Here is a 22,153-nt window from a genome sequence, read left to right on the forward strand (position 1 = left end):
CATATTCAACAAATATCTGTTGAGCACCTACTACATGCCAGGGCCTGGAGGGTGTATTTCCATGGAACAAACCAGGTAAAAATCCTTATCCTTGTGGAATTGATAGTCTAGTGAAAAAAACAGACAATAAGCAGTAATCAAGTAAGAAAATGATATGATGTGTTGAAAGGGGAAATAGGAGTGGCGATGGGATTCCACTTTAAGCAGATAAGTGACAGAGCTTCACTGAGAAGATATGAAAGGATGGGAACGTGAGCCATACAGGATACCTAGGCAGGCAGCAAGTCAGACATACGTGCCAGGCAGGTTGGAGGGAGAGGGAGAGCGAGGAGACCATTGTGACTAGAGCAGGGAAATGGGGGTAGAGGTCAGGAAGGTTATGAGTGGCCAGATTCCATCGGCCTTGTAGCCCACTGTAAAAATTAGAATTTCTACCCTCGGTGAAATGGGAAGGCTTTAGCGGGTTTTCAGTAGAGGAAGTCCATAATGTGTTTTTCGTTTTTTAATCATCTCTCTGGCTGCAACGTGAAGAGACAAGAGAAGAAAAGTGAAATCAAGAAGCTATTGCAATAATCCAGGCGAGACACGATGGTGGTTTGAACCATTATGGTGGCAGGTGTGTAAGCCATAAAATTAATATTTGTTTCATTCAAGTTGCGGCATTAATTATGGCTTGCAGTGAATGCATCACTAATATGCTTCTGCGGTGGGTTTTTGCAGCCTGGATTTCGGAGAAGGGTAAGGAAGAGGGGAGGAACGGTTTGAGGTTACCAAGGTAACAGAACATCACAGATCTGAAAACCTGAGACGGCTCTAGGCCTTGAGGCCTCTGGCGCAGCAATAATTCCGCAGCTGAGACCACCAGCGCTTCCCAAAGACCATGCGCAACAGGCCGGGCTGGTAGCCTATGGAAAGCACGGGACTTTCGCAAAGCGGGACAGGCGCATCCCGGGAATCGTAGTTCTGCGCCCCTGCGCAGGCGCAGTGAGCCCTCCGCCGGTGGGGCTTGCGCGCGCAGCTCCTGCAGGACCAGTTTCTAGAAGCTTGTTGCAGTGGCGTGGGTCATGGCTGCGGGTCCTGACGCAGGTAGTGGTAGCCCCGGGCCCTTAGTTTGGGGGCTGCGGCCAGGTCGCCGGCTCCGAGGGCGCACCTTGGGCAGGGTGGGGGCCGAGGGCAGTCTCGCTGTGCACACCCAACGGCGCAGCTTCTGCGGGAGGTGGGCGCGCTGCTGGATGGAGCTTTCGTCCATCGCTTCCCTGCGCCCATGGTCTTGCAACTTCGCTACTTTGGTATTTTGGGCGGGAAGATTCATTATGTGAGCATGGGGGTAGGGGACTGTCCCGTGTATTACGGGTTGTTAAGCAGCCTTTCTGGCTCCACTCATTAGGTACCCGTAGCATCCCTCCTCCTTAGTCGTGATAGCCAAAATGTCTTCAGACATTGCCAAACGTCCCCTGCGGGGCAAATTCCCCCCCGCACCCCCGTCGTTTGAGAACTTCTTTCTGCCTGCGTCACATTTTCGCAGAGCCTTTATTGTAAGCTCCCTGGAGATCGTGACAGCTGCCTTTCTTAGCCACTGCAGAGTCTCAGGTGTCCAGCGCGGCGCCAGGTACGTGGTGGGCGCCTAATATTTGGCGGAGGAATAAGTGACGTCATGCACACTGTGTGGCGGCCTTTGTGCTCGGAGGTGGGTAATTATTGGTATGATAGCTGCAGTTGGAGGACACTGTTCTCACTTGCTGGAGTGAAGCACATCTCAGACTGTATTGTCATTTCTTGGGTGCTCTGTGAGGGTGGGGGCCCTGTCTGACCGCCCATGCCTGTCTCCTTTGTGTCCCGCTCTCAGGTCATTGTATATGGTCAGCTATTTGTGGAATGAGAAAATGCGTACAACACAGGCTCTGTGTAGAAGAGTACTTGGGGATCAGAGAAAGCCTCATACAAGAGGTGACAGTGGAATGGAGTCAAGTTTTAATGAGTAAGCTTGGTAGGAGAGGAAAAGAAGGCAGCATTCCAAGTAGAGGGAATGGCTGTAGTGCAAAGGCGGAAGGAGTTAGAGTTTCTGGAAATGGAGGGATACCTTCTTACGGCTGCAGTGTCCATCAGGGGCAGCTAGAGCTGGAGGTGAAGTCATCAGGGCAGGGTTTCTAGACCATCACTTGTAGCTTCAGTGTTTGAATTTTATCTTGAGGCAGTTGGGGAGTGATAGGACCATATCTTGCATATTAGAAGGAATCCTTAGGCTTTGGGGTGAGACTGAATTGAAGAAGGCTGTACTTAGGTAGTTTCAGTAGGAGAGAATGGAGAGGTTCTTATGAAATAAAGCCACCAGAACTTGGTTATTGATTTTGTGAGAACTTTGAGAGTCAAACATGAAGTCAGGTTTCTCAGTTGAGCAGCTGGTGGGAAATTGTGTGGCCATTCATTGAGAGAGGGCAGGAGTGGAATAGGTTTGGATCCTCTTGTGGCAGCGAGCCTTTTCTGATACGTTTGGCTGATGAGGAATATTTAGTCTGAAGAAACTGTTTTCTTGGAGGGTACCTTTAATTACCCTCAAGTAACTTCTCAGCTTTTCACCTACAGAGAAAATTATTCTTTTAATACAGTAGGGCGGTTCTAGGTCTCTGAGAATGTGTTTGTGTGTGTGTGTGTTTGTGTTTGTGTGTGTGTATCAGAACCAAACTAAGAACAGTGTTTTTTAGGAGTCACAATTTGTTTCATTTGTTTCATAACTTATATTTCTTGACAGTTTCTGCAAGACCATAAAGTGGATCCTTGGAACACTTGATATTTTGCTGGAGAGTGCCTTTTGGTGGCCTGTGTTGACACTCAAAGTCTAAAGGGGACTGAATTCCTCCTGGTGATACACATTGCAAGCCGGAGTAGCCTGAACGAGATGACAGCCATCTCCCCAGATCCTCACACTTTGGTCTCAAGTGAACAAAACAAGGTGCTAAGAATGGAGACCCCTGGGGATCAAGAAGCTCTCCTAAGAGGAGACACTGCTGACCCAGAGTTTTTCAGACGGAGGTTCAGGTGGTTTTGTTACTCCGAAGAGGCTGGACCCAGAAAAGCCCTGAATCAACTGTGGGAGCTCTGCATTCAGTGGCTGAGACCAGACATCCACACGAAACAACAGATTCTCGAGCTTTTGGTGTTTGAGCAATTCCTGACCGTTTTGCCAGGGGAGATTAAGATTTGGGTCAGGTCACAACATCCTGAGAGTAGCGAGGAAGTGGTGACCCTAGTGGAGGAGTTGACCCAAGTGCTTGAAGAAAAGGAAGGTGAGATTAATAGATGGAGGGAGGAAGTGGGAGAGATCTCCTCAAGATATGAAACTAAACTCCCTAAAAGAGCACTTTCATTTAATAAGTGATTCTTGCTCAAGCCACTGTGCAAGGACTATGAAGAAAACACATTACTACATAAAACAGATGTGTTATTTCATCTTAATATACCTTATAAATATTTCAAAGATTATTATGAAAACTAAATACATTGAAACAGTGGGTATATGGAATGAATGAAATCAGATTTTGTGAGCTTATAAATTGAAAGGATATTTTATGAGGTGGGGGGGGAAGCTTGGATTTTAATAGGAAACTGTATCTTTGGCTGTCCTCTGTGTCTTCAAAGCTTAGGGAAAACTTTTTTTCTGTTTTTTCTGACCTTTTTCTCCAGAGTGACATATATAATAATTTCTAGTCTGAGGAGCTCATTTAAAAGGTTGGACTGTTTTTTTTCCCCCCTTCCTAGAGATGATCTCTCAAGATTCTGTTATTTCCCAAGAGGAGAACCCTGAAGAAGATAAAACAGTTTCTGTTCCTCCAAATACTGAGTCCCAGGTAAGCTTCCTTTCACCGGTTTTCATTCATTCATTTTTTTTTAATCGGAAATTTTCATTCTTTTTAAGTTAATTTGTTAATTGAGGTCTGATTGACTTACAACATTGTATTAGTTTCAGGTGTACGACGTAATGATTCGATATTTGTATACATTGTGAAATAACCACCACAGTAAGTCTAGTTAACATACGTCACCATATATGGTTACAGGTTTTCATTCTTAAGTAGATACTCACTGAGTTCCTCCTGGCTGGTATAAAGATGCTAGAATAATTAAGACAGTCTCCTTTTCCTCACAGTCTTCACGTTCTTAGAGCTCATTCTTCATATGCTATTTTACTTCAGTTACCAGAATTGATCATGTCTGACTCTAATTAAAAACAAAAATATTTATTAAAATTCAACAGTTATTCCTGATAAAATTGGTCAGGTGGGAATAGAATTATATTTCCTGAACATGATAAGAAAATTCTCCAGGTGGATAATGTTGGAAAATTAAAAGCAGTCCTCACAATAAAAAGTAAGAAGTTAAGGATGTCTTACCTTACTGCTATTAATGAGTATTTTCTGAGTATTCTAGCCAATACAGTGCTAGAAGGAAATGAGGTAAGTACAGATATGAAAGAAGCAAGTGTATATTACTTACAGATAATGTAGTCTTTTTGGAAAACCTCAGAGAATCAACCGAACATGTACTGAAACTCATACAATAGCTGAGAAAAGTAGCTGGTTACAAATCAGTAAGTTTCCTGTATACCAATAATTATCAGTCAGGAAAAAAATTCTTATTCACAATGGTAAATAATAGTGCTCTGGTAGGCTGATAATGGCCCCCTGAAATATGTCCACTTCCTAATCCCTGGAACCTGAGAATGTTACTTTATTTGGAAGAAAGGTCTTTGCAGATGTGATAAAATAGGGATTTGAAATGAGGAAATAACTCTGGATTATATGGGTGGGCCCTAAATGCCATCACAAGTGTACTTAGAGAGAGCTTGAACACAGGAACAGGAGAAAGGGACATGGCGATTGGAGTGATAAGGCCGCAAACCAAGGAACACCACGGAATGCTGACAGCCAAGGAAGCTGGAAGAGGCAAGGAATGGATTCTCCCTCAGAGCCTCCGAAGGGCGTGCAGTTCCCGCAACACCTGGATTTCAGACTTCTGGCCTCCAGAATTTGGAAGGATAAATTTCTGTTGTCTTAAGCCACCAGAGTTGTGGTAATTTGTTATAGGAGCCACAGGAAGCTTCTCCAAGTGGTAATAGTTGCTCTGCTGTACTGCCTCTCAAAATGTCATGCTGTAGAGGATGCTATGGAAAGTGTGTTTTAATGATTAATTGTGCTCATTTGTAATTTGGAGTAATTGTAAGTGTGAGTTTGTCATCGAATACAGATCCTTGATTGTGATAGAAAATAATTGCTACTTAGAGCCAGCTAGAAATTACAGTTTAGAATATAGTCACTGATGTTACTCTTACATGTTTAATTATTGCCTGTAGAGCTTACATTAATTCTGCAGATTCTGGGTTTGGGAATGTAATTTGTATCGTTCATTTAATATTTTCTGTTAATCCTAGAAATCAGTGTGTTAGGCTGAATTTGATCGGTGTTAGACATTCCAGAGAATTCTTGTACAGCATTTCACACCAGGAACTAAATGGCAAAGGCAGGGATTATTTCATAATCTTGTTTTGTGTCACTTGTAATAGATGTATAACAGCCACCTTGAAGTTTGCTTTGGAATTCTCAAAAACTTGAATACCATCAAAACTAGTACTTTATATCCTAACTACTTCTCTGAATTCTTAGGATCTGTTTGGGAATAACCCAATGCAAAAAGGCTGTCTTTGGTGTTCTAGGAATCCATGACACTCAAGGATGTAGCTGTGACCTTTTCCAGAGGAGAGTGGAGGGCACTGGAGCCTTCTCAGAAGGAGATATATAAGGAAGTGCTGCTGGAGAACTATAGGAACCTAGAATTTCTGGGTAAAGACATCTTCTCATAATCTAGCATCTAAGCTGGGTATCTTTTTGTCCATTCTTATTGAAAGATAAGTGCTATTAACTGTTTTGGCTGGGCTTACAGGGGTGATGTGACTAATCCTAAAAATGGGTCCTAAAAATGTACTTTTCTACAGTGTTTTCTCCAAGAAAGAGTCTTTGCTTCATTGAGCTAAAAATGTTGAGCATCATTTTGCTGTTGCCAAGGCCATACCTTCCCTGATGTTTTCCTCAAATGCCAGTATTGAAGTCTCTTTGGCAGCATCTTTTCTTCCCTGGAGAACCAGAAGCTGTGAATGTTGGAATGTCTTTGTTCTAGGCAAAAACAGCCATTTTCTGTTCTTTTCTCTATGAGCAGGTTTTCCAGTTTCCAAGTTAGATTTGATTTCCCAGCTAAAGTGGGCTGGACTACCACGGCTGCTGCAAAAACAAGCCTCAAGAGGCTCCAGACCAGGTGAGTTGGTGAAAAGTGGAGGAGGAAATTGAAGTAGTTGCTTTACCAAACCATTTGGAGGAATTTTGGAAATGTTGGGTGGGCTAGGTGCTAACATAGAAAGATGATTAGAATATCCACCTTGCCTTCCTGGAATGTTCATTTTAACAGGGGAGACTGTTAGTTTGGGTCCTCGAGAAGCAGGTGCCCAGATACGATTAGCCAGGTCAGAGACTTACTGGGGAGAATTCCAGGGAAGGAAAGCAGGGAGAGGACTGGAAGAGGCTGGGATTGCTGTTCAGAGCATGATGCAGGTCTGACACCTGTAACGAGAGAGGGAAGGAGGGAAGGCTGGGTAGGACGAATCTTAGAATGAAGTGCAGGTTGAGGAAGTCTTGGCAAAGCCAAAAAAGAGTCTTCCCGCCAAGAGTTACCTATCACAGTCATATGCCTCACGGAAATGGGCCTAGTATCCCTGCCATACTTGTCATTGACTGGGAGCACCCGTGGGAAAGTGACCTTGGTGTGATGCTGTGGTGGTCATTGAGCAGCAGCGGGGGGCTGTTGGGTAAGCACCCCAGAGGAGGCGCTCTTGAGAGGCACGTTCCCATGGATGCCATAGATGCAGACATCAGAACTAAACGTGTTGGTAATGGGATGTATGTCATAACGATGGCATGTGTAAGGAGCAGTGGGAAGATACAGGAGCAAGGGCTTAATTAACAATTGAATTGAGTCTTGGAGAAGAAAGAGTTCATTCAATGGACAGCATATATAGTATCAATTTGTTAAAAGGAAAAAAAAGTACACATACATGTATATGTTTAAATGTATAGATACATATGGGGTTTACTGTCTGGAGAACATGTTAACCCTGGTTATCATTGAGGGATTACATTTTTTCTTTATTCTTCTCTTCCTTACACTTTAATAATAAACATATTAAGTTTGTATTTTTAAAAATTAAAATAAATTATTACTTATATATCAATACCTTGGTTTAAGGAAAAAACCAATAATTTACTTTGCTCTATTCCATCTTATTAACCATTCATTTTAGTCAACCTATTGGCTGTTTCCAGCATAGTTACACAAATACAGGACTGCAGTTGTCTTTTTATGTTTAAGTACATTGGGGAGAGTTATTTTGAAAATGGATTCTAAAAATGTTTTGAGTAAAATCTAGCAGCATTGGTATAAATACTGCCTCTCCCCGCAAGATGCTTATGTAAAAGAAGCATCATTTAGATGTACAGCTTATTTAAAAAGTCATTTACAACGGAATGGAGAAAAAGGTTTTGACAAAGCCAGGATCAAGGGCTATGATTTATAAAAAGCTCGTGCAAATCAGTAAGGAACATTGAGTATGTTAGAAAAATGATCAAGGAACTTCAGCAGATAGCAAACCAAAATAACTGACAAAAATAAAATTTAAATAGCTGTTAACATGAAAAAAGTGTTCCAAATCACTGGTCAACAATGTAATTTACATTTAAGGAACAGTACTATTTATTATGAATCAAATTTGCAAAGGTTTAGAGAAAAAGCATTTGACCATAGTTGAGTAGTCAGGTACTTCTTATCATGTATTATGTGGTGATAGAATTCTTCTACCCTTTGGTTCAGTGATTCCACTTTTATGACTCAGTTCCGAGGAAATATTAATCATTTGATAAACATGCCATAAAGAAATAATAGTAATATATTGATATGAGGGATTATTATGTGATTAAAATCGTGAAGAATTAACCAATGAGATGGGAATGGATTATGAATTTAAAAAAGTAACCCTACATATTATACATAGATATTCTATTCTACAATGTACAGAAAAATTTCCAGAAGAAAAAACACAATTTTTAATAATGGTTAACTTCTGGGTAATAGGATTTCATGTCTTATTTTATTTCTTTATTTTTTGAAAAGCACTCGTTAGCATTTAATGAACCTCCCTCCATCCATGTAGCTTCAGGCTGCCAGGACAGTGCCCCCTCCCACCCCCGCTCCCTGCCAATCTTCTCAGCTCTTCTGCTGAAGAATTTGGCCTTCAGAATGACAGGCTGCTTTAGGAGCTCTCTCTTCCCCAGAACTTTGTAGTAGCCCGATTGCTCCACGTTAGTGATAGGAGCAGCTCCAGTCTTGTTTTTGGCAGCATTTAGCGTATCTGCTCACTGACCAAGGTCCACAGTTTATCCAGGTTGACATTGGGGCAGAAGCTCTAATTCCTTGCTAAGTGGTAATGCCTCGTACCAACTTTCCCAGAGTAACCCTGGGTGATATTTGTTGAAATTGACCCTGTGGTGACATGTGCCACCAGCATTACCCTGGCCTCCCAGATGCTTCTGGTGTTTGCTGATGCGGTCATGACTGTGGCTCATGTGGCCCCCTAAGCTTCCAGGTCTTCCTTAGTCTGGATGGAATGTTGGTGACTGTCAAGTCTTGAGAGCCATCCAGGGTTTCGTATTTTATAGTTATCTGGTTAAAAAAACGGTCTTATGAAAGTGACACTAGAATCTCATAACTAAGAGCCAGGATGAATGATGTGGTTAATAAAGGAATTCAGGGTTCTGAGAGGAGCACATATCTCAAGAGGGTGGTGTTGGAGATTGTGGGACTCGTACCCTAGGCCCTATCAAATTTCTGTGTTTGTGATAGTGAAGGTGCACAGAGATTGAATTCTAGGCAGTATGAAGTATTAAGATGCGGTCGTGTAGTAGGGACACTAAATGGATGCCTGGTTAGAGTATTCATAAAGTTGGTAGGGCCAGATTGTTGTAACCTTTGAAAGTCTAGCATAGGTGTTGTTGAATATCTGTGATGTGATTAACATTGTCTATAAACTTAGTGCTATTTGGCTGCTTTGAGGAGAGGCAGTATGGTATAAGGGTCAAAAGTGTGGGCTTTGGTGTCAGACTGGGTTAAAAATCTGGCTGTACCACTTATAGTACATGTGACCTTGGGAAAGCTGCTTACACTCTTTGTGCCTAGTTGTCACATCCATAAAACAGGGATAATAATAGGACCTACTTCATAGGGTTATTGTGAAAATTAAGTGAAATACAAGTAAAGTGTTTGGTATGGGACCTGGCATTTGGTAATTATTCAATAAATGATTGCACTATCATTATTATTTGGAAGGAGAATAGATTGGATGGTAAGAGGAATAAGTTTGAACCTATTATAGAAATTTGAAATGAGGGTGAGAACTTGCATCTCTAACTATAAAGCACAAACCTTTCATCTTCCTCAGTATTTTTCCTAAGCTCTAAGTTTCCCCAGTTCCCTCATGTCACTTTTCCCTTCCCTGTTTTATGAGACTCTGAGAATTGTCCACGCCCTGTTCCTTACAGTCTCTACTGTCTCTATTCCTATTTCAGTCCCAAATGCAGCAGCTTCCTTTATTGCAAACAGGAAATATTCTATTTGTTATTTCTTTTAGAGTGTGAACTTAGCGGTGAATTGAAGGAATCTGGCGGAAATCAAGATGTTCTTATGGAAGAATCGACTTTAGATAAAATAATAGAAAGGTATCTAATGAGTGGTGATTGTGACTTGACAGGAGAATCCTGGAAACATGGCAGACTAGAGGAGTGTCGTAGTGATAGGGAACATTCACAAGTAGCAATCACACAAAAGAAAACTCATGGGAGAGGCAATAAGGGTGAGGAATTTGACTCAGAAAAGAGCCCTTTTGGAAATAACTTCAAACCACCTTCAGACCTAATTAAACATCTCAGAGTCTACTTAAGGAAGAAATCTCGGAGGTATAACGAAGGCAAGAAACCCTTCAGTTTTCATTCAGACCTTGTCCCAAACCGCAAGGAACACAGTGGAGAAAAACCACGAAAATGTAATGAAGGCAGGAAAGCCTTAAGTCACTCTTCATCTCTGACTGAACATCAGAAACATCAGAAAATCCATTTGGGGGAAAAGTCCCAGAAGTGCAGTAACTGTGGGGTAGCCTTTACTCAAAACTCATCCCTTAGTAAGAGAAAAAACTCCTCTGCATGCGAAAAATGTTGGAAAGATTTAGGTCAAGATGCAGCCGTAGATAAAGACGAGGGAACTGAGACTGGAGAAAAAACCCATAAATGCAGCAAATGTGGAAAAGCCTTTGGCTATAGTGCCTCACTGACCAAACATAGGAGAATTCACACTGGGGAGAAACCCTATATGTGCAATGAGTGTGGAAAAGCCTTCAGTGACAGCTCATCACTCACACCACACCACCGAACCCACAGTGGAGAAAAGCCCTTTAAGTGTGATGATTGTGGAAAATCTTTCACCCTGAGTGCCCACCTCATTAAACATCAGAGAGTTCACACTGGAGAGAAACCCTATAAATGTAAAGAATGTGGGAGGCCCTTCAGTGACAGTTCATCTCTTATTCAGCATCAGCGAATTCATACTGGAGAAAAACCCTACACGTGTAACAACTGTGGAAAATCCTTCAGCCATAGCTCATCCCTTTCCAAACATCAGAGAATTCATACCGGAGAGAAACCCTATAAGTGTGGTGAGTGTGGGAAAGCCTTCAGACAGAATTCTTGCCTTACCCGACATCAGAGGATTCATACTGGAGAAAAGCCGTATTTGTGTAATGATTGCGGGATGACTTTTAGCCATTTTACGTCTGTGATTTATCATCAGAGACTTCATTCAGGAGAAAAACCTTACAAGTGTACCCAGTGTGAGAAAGCCTTCCCTACCCATTCGCTCCTTAGCCGTCATCAGAGAATTCATACGGGCGTAAAGCCTTATAAATGTAAGGACTGTGGGAAATCCTTCAGTCAGAGTTCATCTCTTAACGAACATCATCGAATTCATACTGGAGAGAAACCCTATGAATGTAACTACTGTGGAGCAACCTTTAGTCGAAGCTCAATCCTTGTAGAACACCTGAAAATTCATACCGGAAGGAGAGAATACGAATGCAACGAATGCGAGAAGACGTTCAAAAGTAATTCTGGCCTCATCAGGCATCGGGGATTTCATTCTGCAGAGTAACTCTTGGAAATATAGTAAGGTGGGGGGTGGGATTTAGTCACAGTTGTCCCTTATCAAAAACCTGGGGTGTAAACTACCACAACATTGATTACTAGGAAATTTAGTCACAATTGTCCCTTATTAAAAACCGGGGGTGTAAACTACCACAGCATTGGTTAGTAGGAAATTTAGTCACATTAGTCCCTCATTAAAAACCTGGGGTGTAAACTGGTGCAGCATTGATTAGTAGCTGCAACTTTGATGGGTTGGCAGCTAGGAAAAAGATACTTTTTGTCATTCATCCCTCTTTGCAAGGATGTCAACTTTCAGTAGATAGTGATTCGGGTTGGTTAAGTCACATGAAAAGAGAAAAAAGTAGTATGAGATGTGAAATGATTCTGAAAAGCCAAATGTGAATTTAAAAAGCAGGAGAGGGGTGCACAGGGCCCATCTTACTAACCTCTTCAGATTTTCTTCTCTCCTAGCTTCCGATTTCACTACCATGTAGTTTTATAGAAAGAGGACCTGACTGTAGTCAGGTAATCTGTGTTCTGTCCCAATTTGCTGACCAACTTCCTATATAACCTTGGAGAAATCATTTGACCTTTCTGAATTTTAGTTTCTTTACTGGTAAAGTGAAGGGGTGGGACTAATGATTTCTGAGGTTTCTTTCTTTGGTACTTCTTGTACCTTCTGAAGCTGTGGGAACAAGTTAAACATTTTTGATTCTTTGGCATTTTCAAGTTTCCCTAGTAGAAAATAACTCATTTAAGCTACTGAACTTCTGGCTTAGTGACAACACAGTATGCTTTTTGAATACTCGATGCCAGAATTGCTCAAATGCTGTGAACAGGAACAAGTCAATAGAGCTCAAACAAGTTTGCCTTCAGGGAATGTTTTGATTGGACAAAGCACCCCAACCTGTTTTTCCTCTAGACTTTGGCCATGGGGATTGGGAATCTCTGTGGCATGCTCCTGGGCCATCTCAGCCATGAGAGTAACAGTCCTAGAAAATAAGTGAGGGGTTGGGGGGGGTAAATGGGTACTGAAAACAGCTATTTTGGATGAATTGTCTTTTGCAAAATAGAATTCTATTTTTTAAAAAGTTTGCCTATACTAAGTACAGCTTCTTATAATCTAAGTGCAAACATTCTGTATGGCAAAGGTCACAAGCTAAGATTGGGCCCTTTTACATGTTTTAGTTGGCCTGTATGGTAAGGTGGTTGTGTGTGTGTGTGTATGTGTGTAATTAGTTGTCATCATTTAAAAATTAGGAAATTTCATACCCACCCAAAAAGAGTCTTGTTTTCAAAAATTATAAGGGCTGACAGTACTGGGCCCATATTTCAGTGGGGCAGTCAGCTGGTTTCGGGTGTCAGCTTTTTTCGGGTAGCAGCTGCTACCATTAGATGGGGAATCTATTCTTGTACTTGCAAAGTTATCTCATTTATGTAGCTTGACTTGCCCACCGTAGGAAACTGACATTACGATCCCCTACCATCTGGAGAATACATATCCTAAAATCTAAAGGGACTCCACTGATAGTAAACTTCAAGAAAATAATGTAGAAATGATACAGAATAAATTTTCAGTTAAGTTTTCTGTTATGAAATTAGACCTCACAGGAATAGACTATACAGATGTTAGTGGGTTGTGTCTTCTGAATGTCGGTGGAGTCTGAAGAATAATTTCTGTGAAAAAGGAACTGAAAACCCTGGGTCAGTTAGGTTTGGGTCTCAGGTCATAGGGTTCTAGAGGAGCCCCACTGACTCAGCAGTGATGCAAAGTTCCTAAAGTTGAAATTTGAGGCAGCTCTTATAGAAAGAGAACGAAACGGGTAAACTTTCGGCTTCCGGAAGTGAAGAGATGCTTAATGCTCATCTGAGATTCAGCAATATTTGCTGTGATTTAATGGGTTTAGTTCGCAATGCTACTTCTGGATGATGTTTTTGGCTTCTTCTTTGTGCACCACCCCACAGTAGTTCAGGTGTTGCTGTGGGATAAATTAGTCTGTAGTTATTGCTAAGTGGACCAGCCGGAGACATTCTAGTCATGAAAGGAATATGGCTTATCAGAATTATTCACCCTGGCTTAGGTTTTTTTCTGAAAGGTTAGAAACCTTAGTATTTTTTCTGGAAAGATATAACCTATAGAGAGAATTAAATACGTAAAAATCTTGAGAAGAGGCTTGTTCCAGGATGTTTACTTGTTACATTCTCCAGCATTCACAAGAGGAAGTTTTATATAAATACCAGTTGGGAATCTGGAACATAACCCCCCCCTTTTTCTTTACTGTGTTATTGAGGTATAAATTATACATTGTAAAAGTCATTATAATGTATAATTCAGTGAGTTTTAGCCAACTCACTGAGTTGTACAGTTGGCGCCACAATCTGATTTTAGAATATTTTATCATCTTGATAAGATCCCTCACACCCATTTAGAGTAATCCCATCCCCACCCTGATCCTAGGCAACCATTAATCAGTCTACTCTGTCTCCTTACGGTTGCTATTTCTGGACATTTTATTTAAATGTAAACATATGTGGTCGTCTTCAGTTTTTTCATTAACTTGTTTCTGAGTTCATCCGTGTGGTTTTCTGAATTCATCTGTGAGGTAGCATATTGGTACTTTAAGCCTTTTTATTGTCAAATATTATCTGATTGTATGGATGTGCCATATTTTGTCCATTCACCAGTTGAAGGACATTTGGGTTGTTTCCATTTTCTGGCTGTGAAAAATAATGCTGCTTTGAACATTAGCGTGCAAGTCTTTGTGTGGACATAATGTTTTCATTTTTCTTAGATGCCTGAGTGGAGTTGCTGGGTTATATGGTGAATTTTAGTTCAACTTTTTAAGACGTTGCCAAGTTGTTTTCCAAAGTGACTATGTCATTTTACATTCTGAACTTGAGTGTGTGAGGGTTCCTGATGAAATTACATCCTCACCAACCCTCGTTATTGTTTGTATTTTTTATTATAGCTAACCTAGTGATTGAAGTGGTATCTCTTTGTGGTTAATGATATTGAGAATCTTTTCATGTGTTCTTTAGCTATTGATGTACCTCCTTTGGTGAAATGTGTTGTCCACACGTTATTTTTATTATTAACTTGCAGTTCTTTTTATTCTACCTATAAGTGCTTTATCCAGTATGAACTTTCTAAATACCATGTACTAGCCACAGAAGACAACCTCAAATCCTGCTGTACAATATTCATCAAAAGTTTGGTTTCAGTAACTGCTTACATAAAATTGCCTAAAGGATATTTAGCCTGGCTTATTATCTAAATATTTAAATTCATTTTTGGGGTTATATCAGACCATCAAAAGGTTTTATACTTCTTTGGATTCCTTATAGAATTGCTTTTATTAACCTGTTTTACTTTATGCTCTTTATCTATGACACATTTTACTTGAAAATGAAGAACTTGCATTTAAAAATGTTTCCACTTAATGAGTTTCTATTGAAGAAATTTCTTTTTGGTCTCAGGACAAGACAAGGCTTCTCCTGTGAGTTAATTCACTTTTATTTACTTATTTTAGAGTTCATTTTAAAATTTATTTTTTATTTATTTTTGGCTGCATTGGGTCTTTGTTGCTGCGTGTGGGCTTTCTCTAGTTGTGGCGAGCGGGGGCTACCCTTTGTTGTAGTGCACGGGCTTCTCATTGTGGTGGCTTCTCTTGCTGCAGAGCACGGGCTCTAGGCACATGGGCTTCAGTAGTTGTGGCTTGCAGGCTCTAGAGCACAGACTCAGTAGTTGTAGCGCACGGGCTTAGTTGCTCTGCAGCATGTGGGATCTTCCCAGACCAGGGCTCGAACCTGTGTCCCCTGCGTTCACGGGTGGATTCTTAACCACTCTGCCACCAGGGAAGTCCCTAGAGTTCTTTTTTAATGTGGTAGAATATACATAACATAAAGTTGATCATTTTAATTCTTTTTGGGTGTACACTTCAGTGGCATTAAGTACATTCACATTGTTGTGCAATCATCCCCACTATTCATCTCCAGAACTTTTTTTTTTGGCCACACCGCGTGGCATGCGGGATCTTAGTTCCCTGACCAGGGATCGAACCCATGGCTCCTGCAGTGGAAGAATGGAGTCTTAACCACTGGACCGCCAGGGAAGTCCCTCCAGAACTTTTCCATCATTCCTAATTGAAACTTAGTCGTTAACCATTAACTCCCCATTTTTTCCTCCCCCAAGCCCCTGGTAACCACTATTTGACTTTTTTTCATTCGTCTATGATTTTGACTATTTTAGGCACTTCCTATAAATGGAATCATTCAGTACTTGTCCTTTTGTGTCTGGCTTGTTTGACTTAGCATGGTGTTTTTAAGGTTCATGTTGTATCGTGTCAGAATTTCATTTTTTTTCATTATTTTAATGCTGAGTAATATTCTGTTGTAAGTATGTACCACATGATTTGTGCATTCATTTTTCAATGGGCGTTTAGGTTATTGCCATCATTTTGGCTCTTGTTAATAACATTGCTATGAACAGTGGTGTGCAAATACTGTTTGAATCCCTGTGTTCAGTTCTTTGAGATATATACCTAGAAGTGGAATTGCTGGATGCCCTCAAGGTTCATCCATGTCATGGCGTACAACAGGATTTCCTTCTTTTTTAAGGATGCATAATATTCTATTGTATGTAGATACCACATTTTTTTAATCCATTCATCCATCAATACACATTTAGGTTGCTTCTATCTTGGCTATTGTGAAAAATGCTGCAGTGAACATGGGTGTGCAAATATATCTTCAAGATCTATTTTCAGTCTTCTGTGTATATACTCAGAAGCGAGATTGCTGAATCATGATAATTCTATTTTTAATTTTGTAAGGAACTTCCATGCTGTTTTCTACTGCAGCTGCACCCATTTCACATTCCTACCAGCAGTGCTCAAAGGGTTCCTGTTTCTCCACATCCTTGCAACACTTAACTATTTTCTGTGTTTTGATAGTGGCCATCCTAACGGGTATGAGATGATATCTTGTGGTTTTGCTTGCATTCCCCTGATGATTAGTGATGTTGAACATTTTTTCATATACTCATTAGACATTTGTATGCCTTCTCTAGAGACATGTCTGTTCAAGTCTTTTGCCTCTTCTTTTAATGAAAAATTACATTTCTTATTCCATTCCTTTTCACTGCTTTGATTTTCTTTGCTATGTAGAAGTTTTTGTGTTTGATGTAGTCCTATTTGCCTGTTTTTGCTTTGTTTTGCTTGTGTTTTTGGTGTCATAGACAAGAAATCATTGCCAGATCCTATGTCATGAAGTTTTCCTCCTATATTTTCTTTCAGGAGTTTTATCGCTTCAGGTCTTAATATTTAGGTCTTTAATCCATTTTGAGTTAATTGTTGTGTGTGGTATAAGGGTCCATCTTCATTCTTTTGTCTGTGGGTGTCAAGTTTTCCATGCACCGTTTGTTGAGGAGATTATCCTTTCCACATTGTGTAGTCTTTGTACCCTTGTTGAAAATCATTTGGCCATATGCACTCGTGTGTTTCTGTTCCATTGGTCTGTATGTCTTTATGCCAACAGTACCATGCTGTTTTAATTACTGTAGCTTTGTAGTATGTTTTGAAATCAGGACATGTGAGGCCTCCAGCGTTTTTCTTCTTTCTTGAGATTGTTTTGGCTATTTGGTGTCCTTTAAGATTCCATATGAATTTGGGGATGGTTGCTTGTGTTTCTGCGAAAGACCACTTGGGGTAGTATAAATATTTTAACAATATTAAGTTTTCAAGTCTGTAAACATGGGATGTCTTTCCATTCATTTGTGTCAACTTTTCTTTCAGCAGTGTTTTGTAGTTTCCAGTGTACAAGTCTTTTACTTCTCTGGTTAAGTTTATTCCTAAGTAATTTATTCTTTTTGATAATGGTGTAAATAGAATTGTTTTCTTAATTTCCTTTCTGGATCATTCACTGTTAGGGTTTAGAAATGCAACTGATTTTTGAATTTTGATTTTATATTGTAAAATTTGCTTATTAGTTCAACAGGTTTTTTTTGTGTGTGTATGTGTGTGTGTAATGTTTAGGGTTTTCAACACATAAGATCATGTCATCTGTGAAAAGAGATAATATTACTTCTTTCTTCCTAAGCTGGATGGCTTTTAATTCTTTATCTTGTGTGATTGCTCTGGCTAGGACCCAAGTACTGTGTTGAATAGAAGTGACTAAAAGTGCGTATCCTTGTCTTATTCTTGATATTGGAGGAAAAGGTTTCAGTTTTTCACTGTTAGCTGTGATCTTTTCATTAATGAACTTTATTATGATAAACAGATTTGCTAGATATAGAATCCTCAACTAACAGTTTTTTTTCTTTATGCACTTTGAATAAATCAACCCACAGACTTCTGGTCTCCAAGGTCTCTGAGAAGAAATAAGATAGTTTCATTGAGGATCCCTTTTATACGATGAGTTACTTCCTCTTGTTGCTTTCAAGGTTCTTTGTCTTTGGATTTTGACAATTTGATTATAGTTTGTCTAGATTTGTGTATCTTTGTGTTTACAGGCATACCTTGGATATATTGTGGGTTTACTTCCAGACCGCTGCAGTAAAACAAATGTTGCCTAAATTGGATTGCACAAATTTTTTGGTTTCCCAGTGCATATAAAAGTTATGTTCAGGGCTTCCCTGGTGGCGCAGTAGTTGAGAGTCCGCCTTCCGATGCAGGGGACATGGGTTCGTGCCCCGGTCTGGGAAGATCCCACATGCCGCGGAGCGGCTGCGCCCATGAGCCATGGCCGCTGAGCCTGTGCTTCCGGAGCCTGTTGCTCCACAATGGGAGAGGCCACAACAGTGAGAGGCCCGTGTACCGCAAAAAAAAAAGGTTATGTTCACACTCTACTGTAGCCTGTTAATTGTGCAATACCATTATGTCTATAAAATCGATGTGCATACCTTAATTTAAAAATAGTTTATTGCTAAAAAAAAAGCATCTGAGCCTTTAGCAAGTCACAGTCCTTTTGCTGGTGGAGGGTCTTGCCTCGTTGATGGCTGCTGACTGATCAGGGTGGTGGTTGCTGAGTTGGGGTGGCTGGGGCAATTTCTTAAAATGAGACAACATTGAAGTTTGCTGTATTGGTTGACTCTTCATGAACAATTTCTCAGTAGCTCTCAGTGCTGTTTGATAACATTTTACTCACACCAGAACTTCTTTCAAAATTGGAGGGACTTCCCTGGTGGTGCAGAGGTTAAGAATCGGCCTGCCAAGGCAGGGGATGCGGGTTCGAGCCCTGGTCCGGGAGGATCCCACATGCCACAGAGCAACTAAGCCCGTGTGCCACAACTACTGAGCCTGTGCTCTAGAGTCCGTGTGCCACAACTACTGAGCCTGCTCGCCTAGAGTCCGTGCTGTGCAACAAGGGAAGCCACTGCAATGAGAAGCCTGCACACCGCAACGAAGAGTAGCCCCCGCTCGCCGCAACTAGAGAAAGCCCGTGCACAGCAACAAAGACCCAACACAGCCCATAATAAATAAATAAATAATAAAAAAATTTGGAATCAGTCCTTTCAAACCCCGCTGCTGCTTTAGCCAAGTAAGTTTATGTATGTAATATTCTAAATCCTTTGTTGTCATTTCAGCGTTCTTCACCAGGAGTAGATTCCATCTCAAGAAACCACTTTTTTTGCTCATCCATAAGAAGCATTCCTCATTCCTTAAAAATTTTATTATGAAATTGCAGCAATTGAGTCATATCTTTAAGCTCCACTTGTAATTCTAGTTCTCTTGCTATTTCCACCACACCTGCAGTTACTTCCTCCACTCAAGTCTTAAACCCCTCAAAGTCACCCATGAGGGTTGAAATCAACTTCTTCCAAACTCTTGTTCATGTTGGTATTTTGACCTTGTCCCATGAATCACGAATGTTCTTAGGGGTGTCTAGAATGGTGAATCCTTTCCAGAAGGTTTCAATTCACTGTACCCAGATCCATCGGAAGCACCCATCTCCATCAAGTCATCTTTTCATTCTGTTAGCTCTTAAGTTTCTCCAGGATCCTGTTTTGAAACCCTTCACCACCACCCCCACTTTTTTGCCATATCTACAATCTCTTTAATCATTTCCTTGGTTGGCTCTGTTGTAAGTTCCATGGAGTCATGCACATCTGGACACAGTTTTCTCCGGCAGGAATTTATTGTTTCAGGCTTGATGGCTTTCATGGCCTTTTCTTTTAACAACGATGGTGTCTTTAATGATGTAATCCTTTCAGACTGTAATGATGTCCTCTCTGTCTAAGTTCTCTTCCATAGCACTGACAGTCCTTTCCGTAGAGTACCATGTGGAATGAGCCTTAAAGGTCCTATGACCCCCTGCTGCAGGGGCTGAATTAGAGATGTTATGGTGGGGACAAGTAGATCACTTTGACTCCTTCATTGTTGAACTCATGGGGTTCTGGGTGGCCAGGGGCATTGTCCAATATCAAAAGAACTTTAAAAGGCGGCCCCTTGTTGGCAGGTTACTTCCTGACTTCAGGGACAAAGCACTGATGGAACCAGTGCAGAAAGTGTTCTTGTCCCGGCTGGTGTTTATCTTTTCCCTTCAAGGTTCCGTGTCAGCAGCTTCATAGTTGAGGGCAGCCCTGATCATAAACTCCACTGCATTTGCACAAAACAGAGTTATCCCGTCCCTTCCTGCCTTAAATCCTGGTGCTTGCTTCTTGTTGTTACTAATAAATGTCCTTTGTGGCATTTTTTCCCATAATATGGCACTTAAACATTTGCATTAAAAACCTGTTTAGGCAGATAATCTTTCTCAACAACTTTCTTAGTGGCATCTGGGGAAGTCTGCTGCCTCTTGGTCGGAAGAAGCTATTTCTGCTGTTATCTTGACATTTTTTTAGGCCAAACCTCTTTCTAAAATTATCAAACCATCCTTTGCAGGTATTAAACTCTCCATCTTTCCATCTTTCAACTTTAAGTTGTCACCTAATGACTTTGCTTTTTCTTGAATCATTAAAGTCCATAGATACGCCTGCCTTAGAGCAACCTTGCATCCACATAAAAGCTGCATTTAAGGCTAAAAAGGGGGACTTCCCTGGTGATCCAGTGGTTAAGACTCCGTGCTCCCAATGTGGGGGGCCCGGGTTCGATCCCTGGTCCCACATACTGCAACTAAGCCCGTGCACCGCAACGAAGAGCCCGTGCGCCGCAACGAAGAGCCCATGTGCCGCAAGAAAGACCCAGCGCAGCCAAAATAAAATTTTTAAAAGGGATTAAAAGGTATGTATTTTGTAAAAAGAGCAAGGTTGAGCTAATATGGTTATGGCTTGAGAAAGATTGAAACAGGTATGGGAACATCTAGTTGTTATAGCCTAACCCAGTAGGTAACATCCATAGGCTTGTAGATATAATTGGCAGTGACATGGGATTAAAGAGAAACTGGTTACAGATAAGACCAAGGCGTCTCAGCCATCGTGAACAGACTGGAGTTTCTGGTGACAGATCCAACAGAAAGGTTTTCCCCTTTTGCAACGGATTGGGAGATGTGGACAAGAGTATTGCCTTTCCAAGAAAGGGGGAAAATAAGGTAAGAAACAAGAGCAAGAAAAGGGTATACAGGCCTGGTCTCATCATTTTGGGAAAGCTGTCTCCTTTGGCTGTCGTCTGCTTCAGTTCTTGGAAATCTTCAGGGTGAGGTCACCAGTTGGTGTGCAGGTCCCATAAGGGTTTGAGGCTTCCTTTAGATGAGACACATGGGTCCAGGAGTCAACTCCTCGGAGTTTGGTGGCACAAGGATTGGTCAGTTACGCTTGATAAAGGCCTTTCCAGCATGGTTGAATAAAGTGTTTTGTGGAGATGTCTTTTCCAATAAAGAAATCTCCAGGCTGCGAAGTGTGGCGTTTGACGTCTTCATCTTTAAAAGGATTGCTCTATTAAAGCATGGTTATTTTTAATAGATGTAATTAGACATATGCAACATTGCAGTATATCTCGTTTCATTAGTTGTAGATGAAAGAGGCAGGAGCTAGATGCATGGGGTGCCCAGCAGTTAGCTCAAAGGGTGAGAGTTTATGAGTTCCAAAGTGAGTGGACTTGAGATTGAGAAGGACCAGAGGCAGTGCTTTTGGCCAAAGTCTTTGGAGGATTTCCACAAAATTTGACTATTGAGGTTTTTGTTTTTTGTTTTTTTAAATTGGGTATAGTTGCTTTACAGTGTTGTGTTTCTGCTGTAAATTGAAGTGAATCAGCTATATGTATCCATATATCCCCTCTTTTTTGGATTTCCTTCCCGTTTAGTTCATCAGAGCATTGAGTAGAGTTAGCTGTGCTATACAGCAGGTTCTCATTAGTTGTCTCTTTTACACATAATGGTGTGTATATGTCAATCCCAATCTCGCAATTCATTCCACACCCCTTTCCCCCTTGGTGTCCATACGTTTGTTCTCTGTGTCTCTATTTCTGCTTTGCAAATAGGTTCATCTGTACAATTTTTCTAGATTCCACATACATGCGTTAATACACGATACTTGTTTTTCTCCTTCTGGCTTACTTCACTCTGTATGACAGTCTCTAGGTCCATCCACGTCTCTACAACTGATCCAATTTCGTTCCCTTTTATGGTTGAGTAATATTCCATTATGTATATATACCACATCTTTATCCATTCGTCTGTCGATGGACATTTAGGTTGCTTCCATGTCTTGGCTATTGTAAGTAGTGCTGCACGGAACATTGGGGTGCATGTGTCATTCTGAATTATGGTTTTCTCAGGGTATATGCCCCGTAGTGGGATTGCTGGGTCATATGGTAGTTTTATTTTTATATTTTTAAGGAACCTCCATACTGTTCTCCATAGTGGCTTTTTCAATTTACATTCCCACCAACAATTCAAGAGAGTTCCCTTTTCTCTGCACCCTGTTTAGCATTTATTGT

General features: G+C 40.9%; 1 protein-coding gene across 1 annotated transcript; it reads left to right on the plus strand.

Annotated features, from left to right (window-relative positions):
• The first annotated feature begins 1,022 nt into the window (after positions 1-1,022).
• ZNF483 (zinc finger protein 483) lies at positions 1,023-11,755 on the plus strand. Its single transcript, XM_029201460.1, has 6 exons — positions 1,023-1,086; positions 2,750-3,284; positions 3,757-3,845; positions 5,708-5,834; positions 6,208-6,303; positions 9,722-11,755. The coding sequence occupies exons 2-6, from the start codon at positions 2,897-2,899 to the stop codon at positions 11,287-11,289; spliced, it is 2,268 nt and encodes a 755-aa protein (XP_029057293.1). The 5' UTR covers positions 1,023-1,086; positions 2,750-2,896; the 3' UTR covers positions 11,290-11,755.
• The last annotated feature ends 10,398 nt before the right edge of the window (positions 11,756-22,153 follow it).

The sequence above is a fragment of the Monodon monoceros genome, unplaced genomic scaffold (assembly GCF_005190385.1).
Source record: "Monodon monoceros isolate NGI ecotype Baffin Bay Population unplaced genomic scaffold, NGI_Narwhal_1 Super_Scaffold_5, whole genome shotgun sequence".
Taxonomy (NCBI): domain Eukaryota; kingdom Metazoa; phylum Chordata; class Mammalia; order Artiodactyla; family Monodontidae; genus Monodon; species Monodon monoceros.

Excerpts from the sequence above, each read along its gene's own strand:
- ZNF483 (XM_029201460.1), top strand. The coding sequence starts at position 2,897 with ATGACAGCCATCTCCCCAGATCCTCACACTTTGGTCTCAAGTGAACAA. Across the intron at positions 3,285-3,756 it reads AGTGCTTGAAGAAAAGGAAG|AGATGATCTCTCAAGATTCT; the intron begins GTGAGATTAATA and ends CCCCCTTCCTAG. Across the intron at positions 6,304-9,721 it reads CTCAAGAGGCTCCAGACCAG|AGTGTGAACTTAGCGGTGAA; the intron begins GTGAGTTGGTGA and ends TATTTCTTTTAG.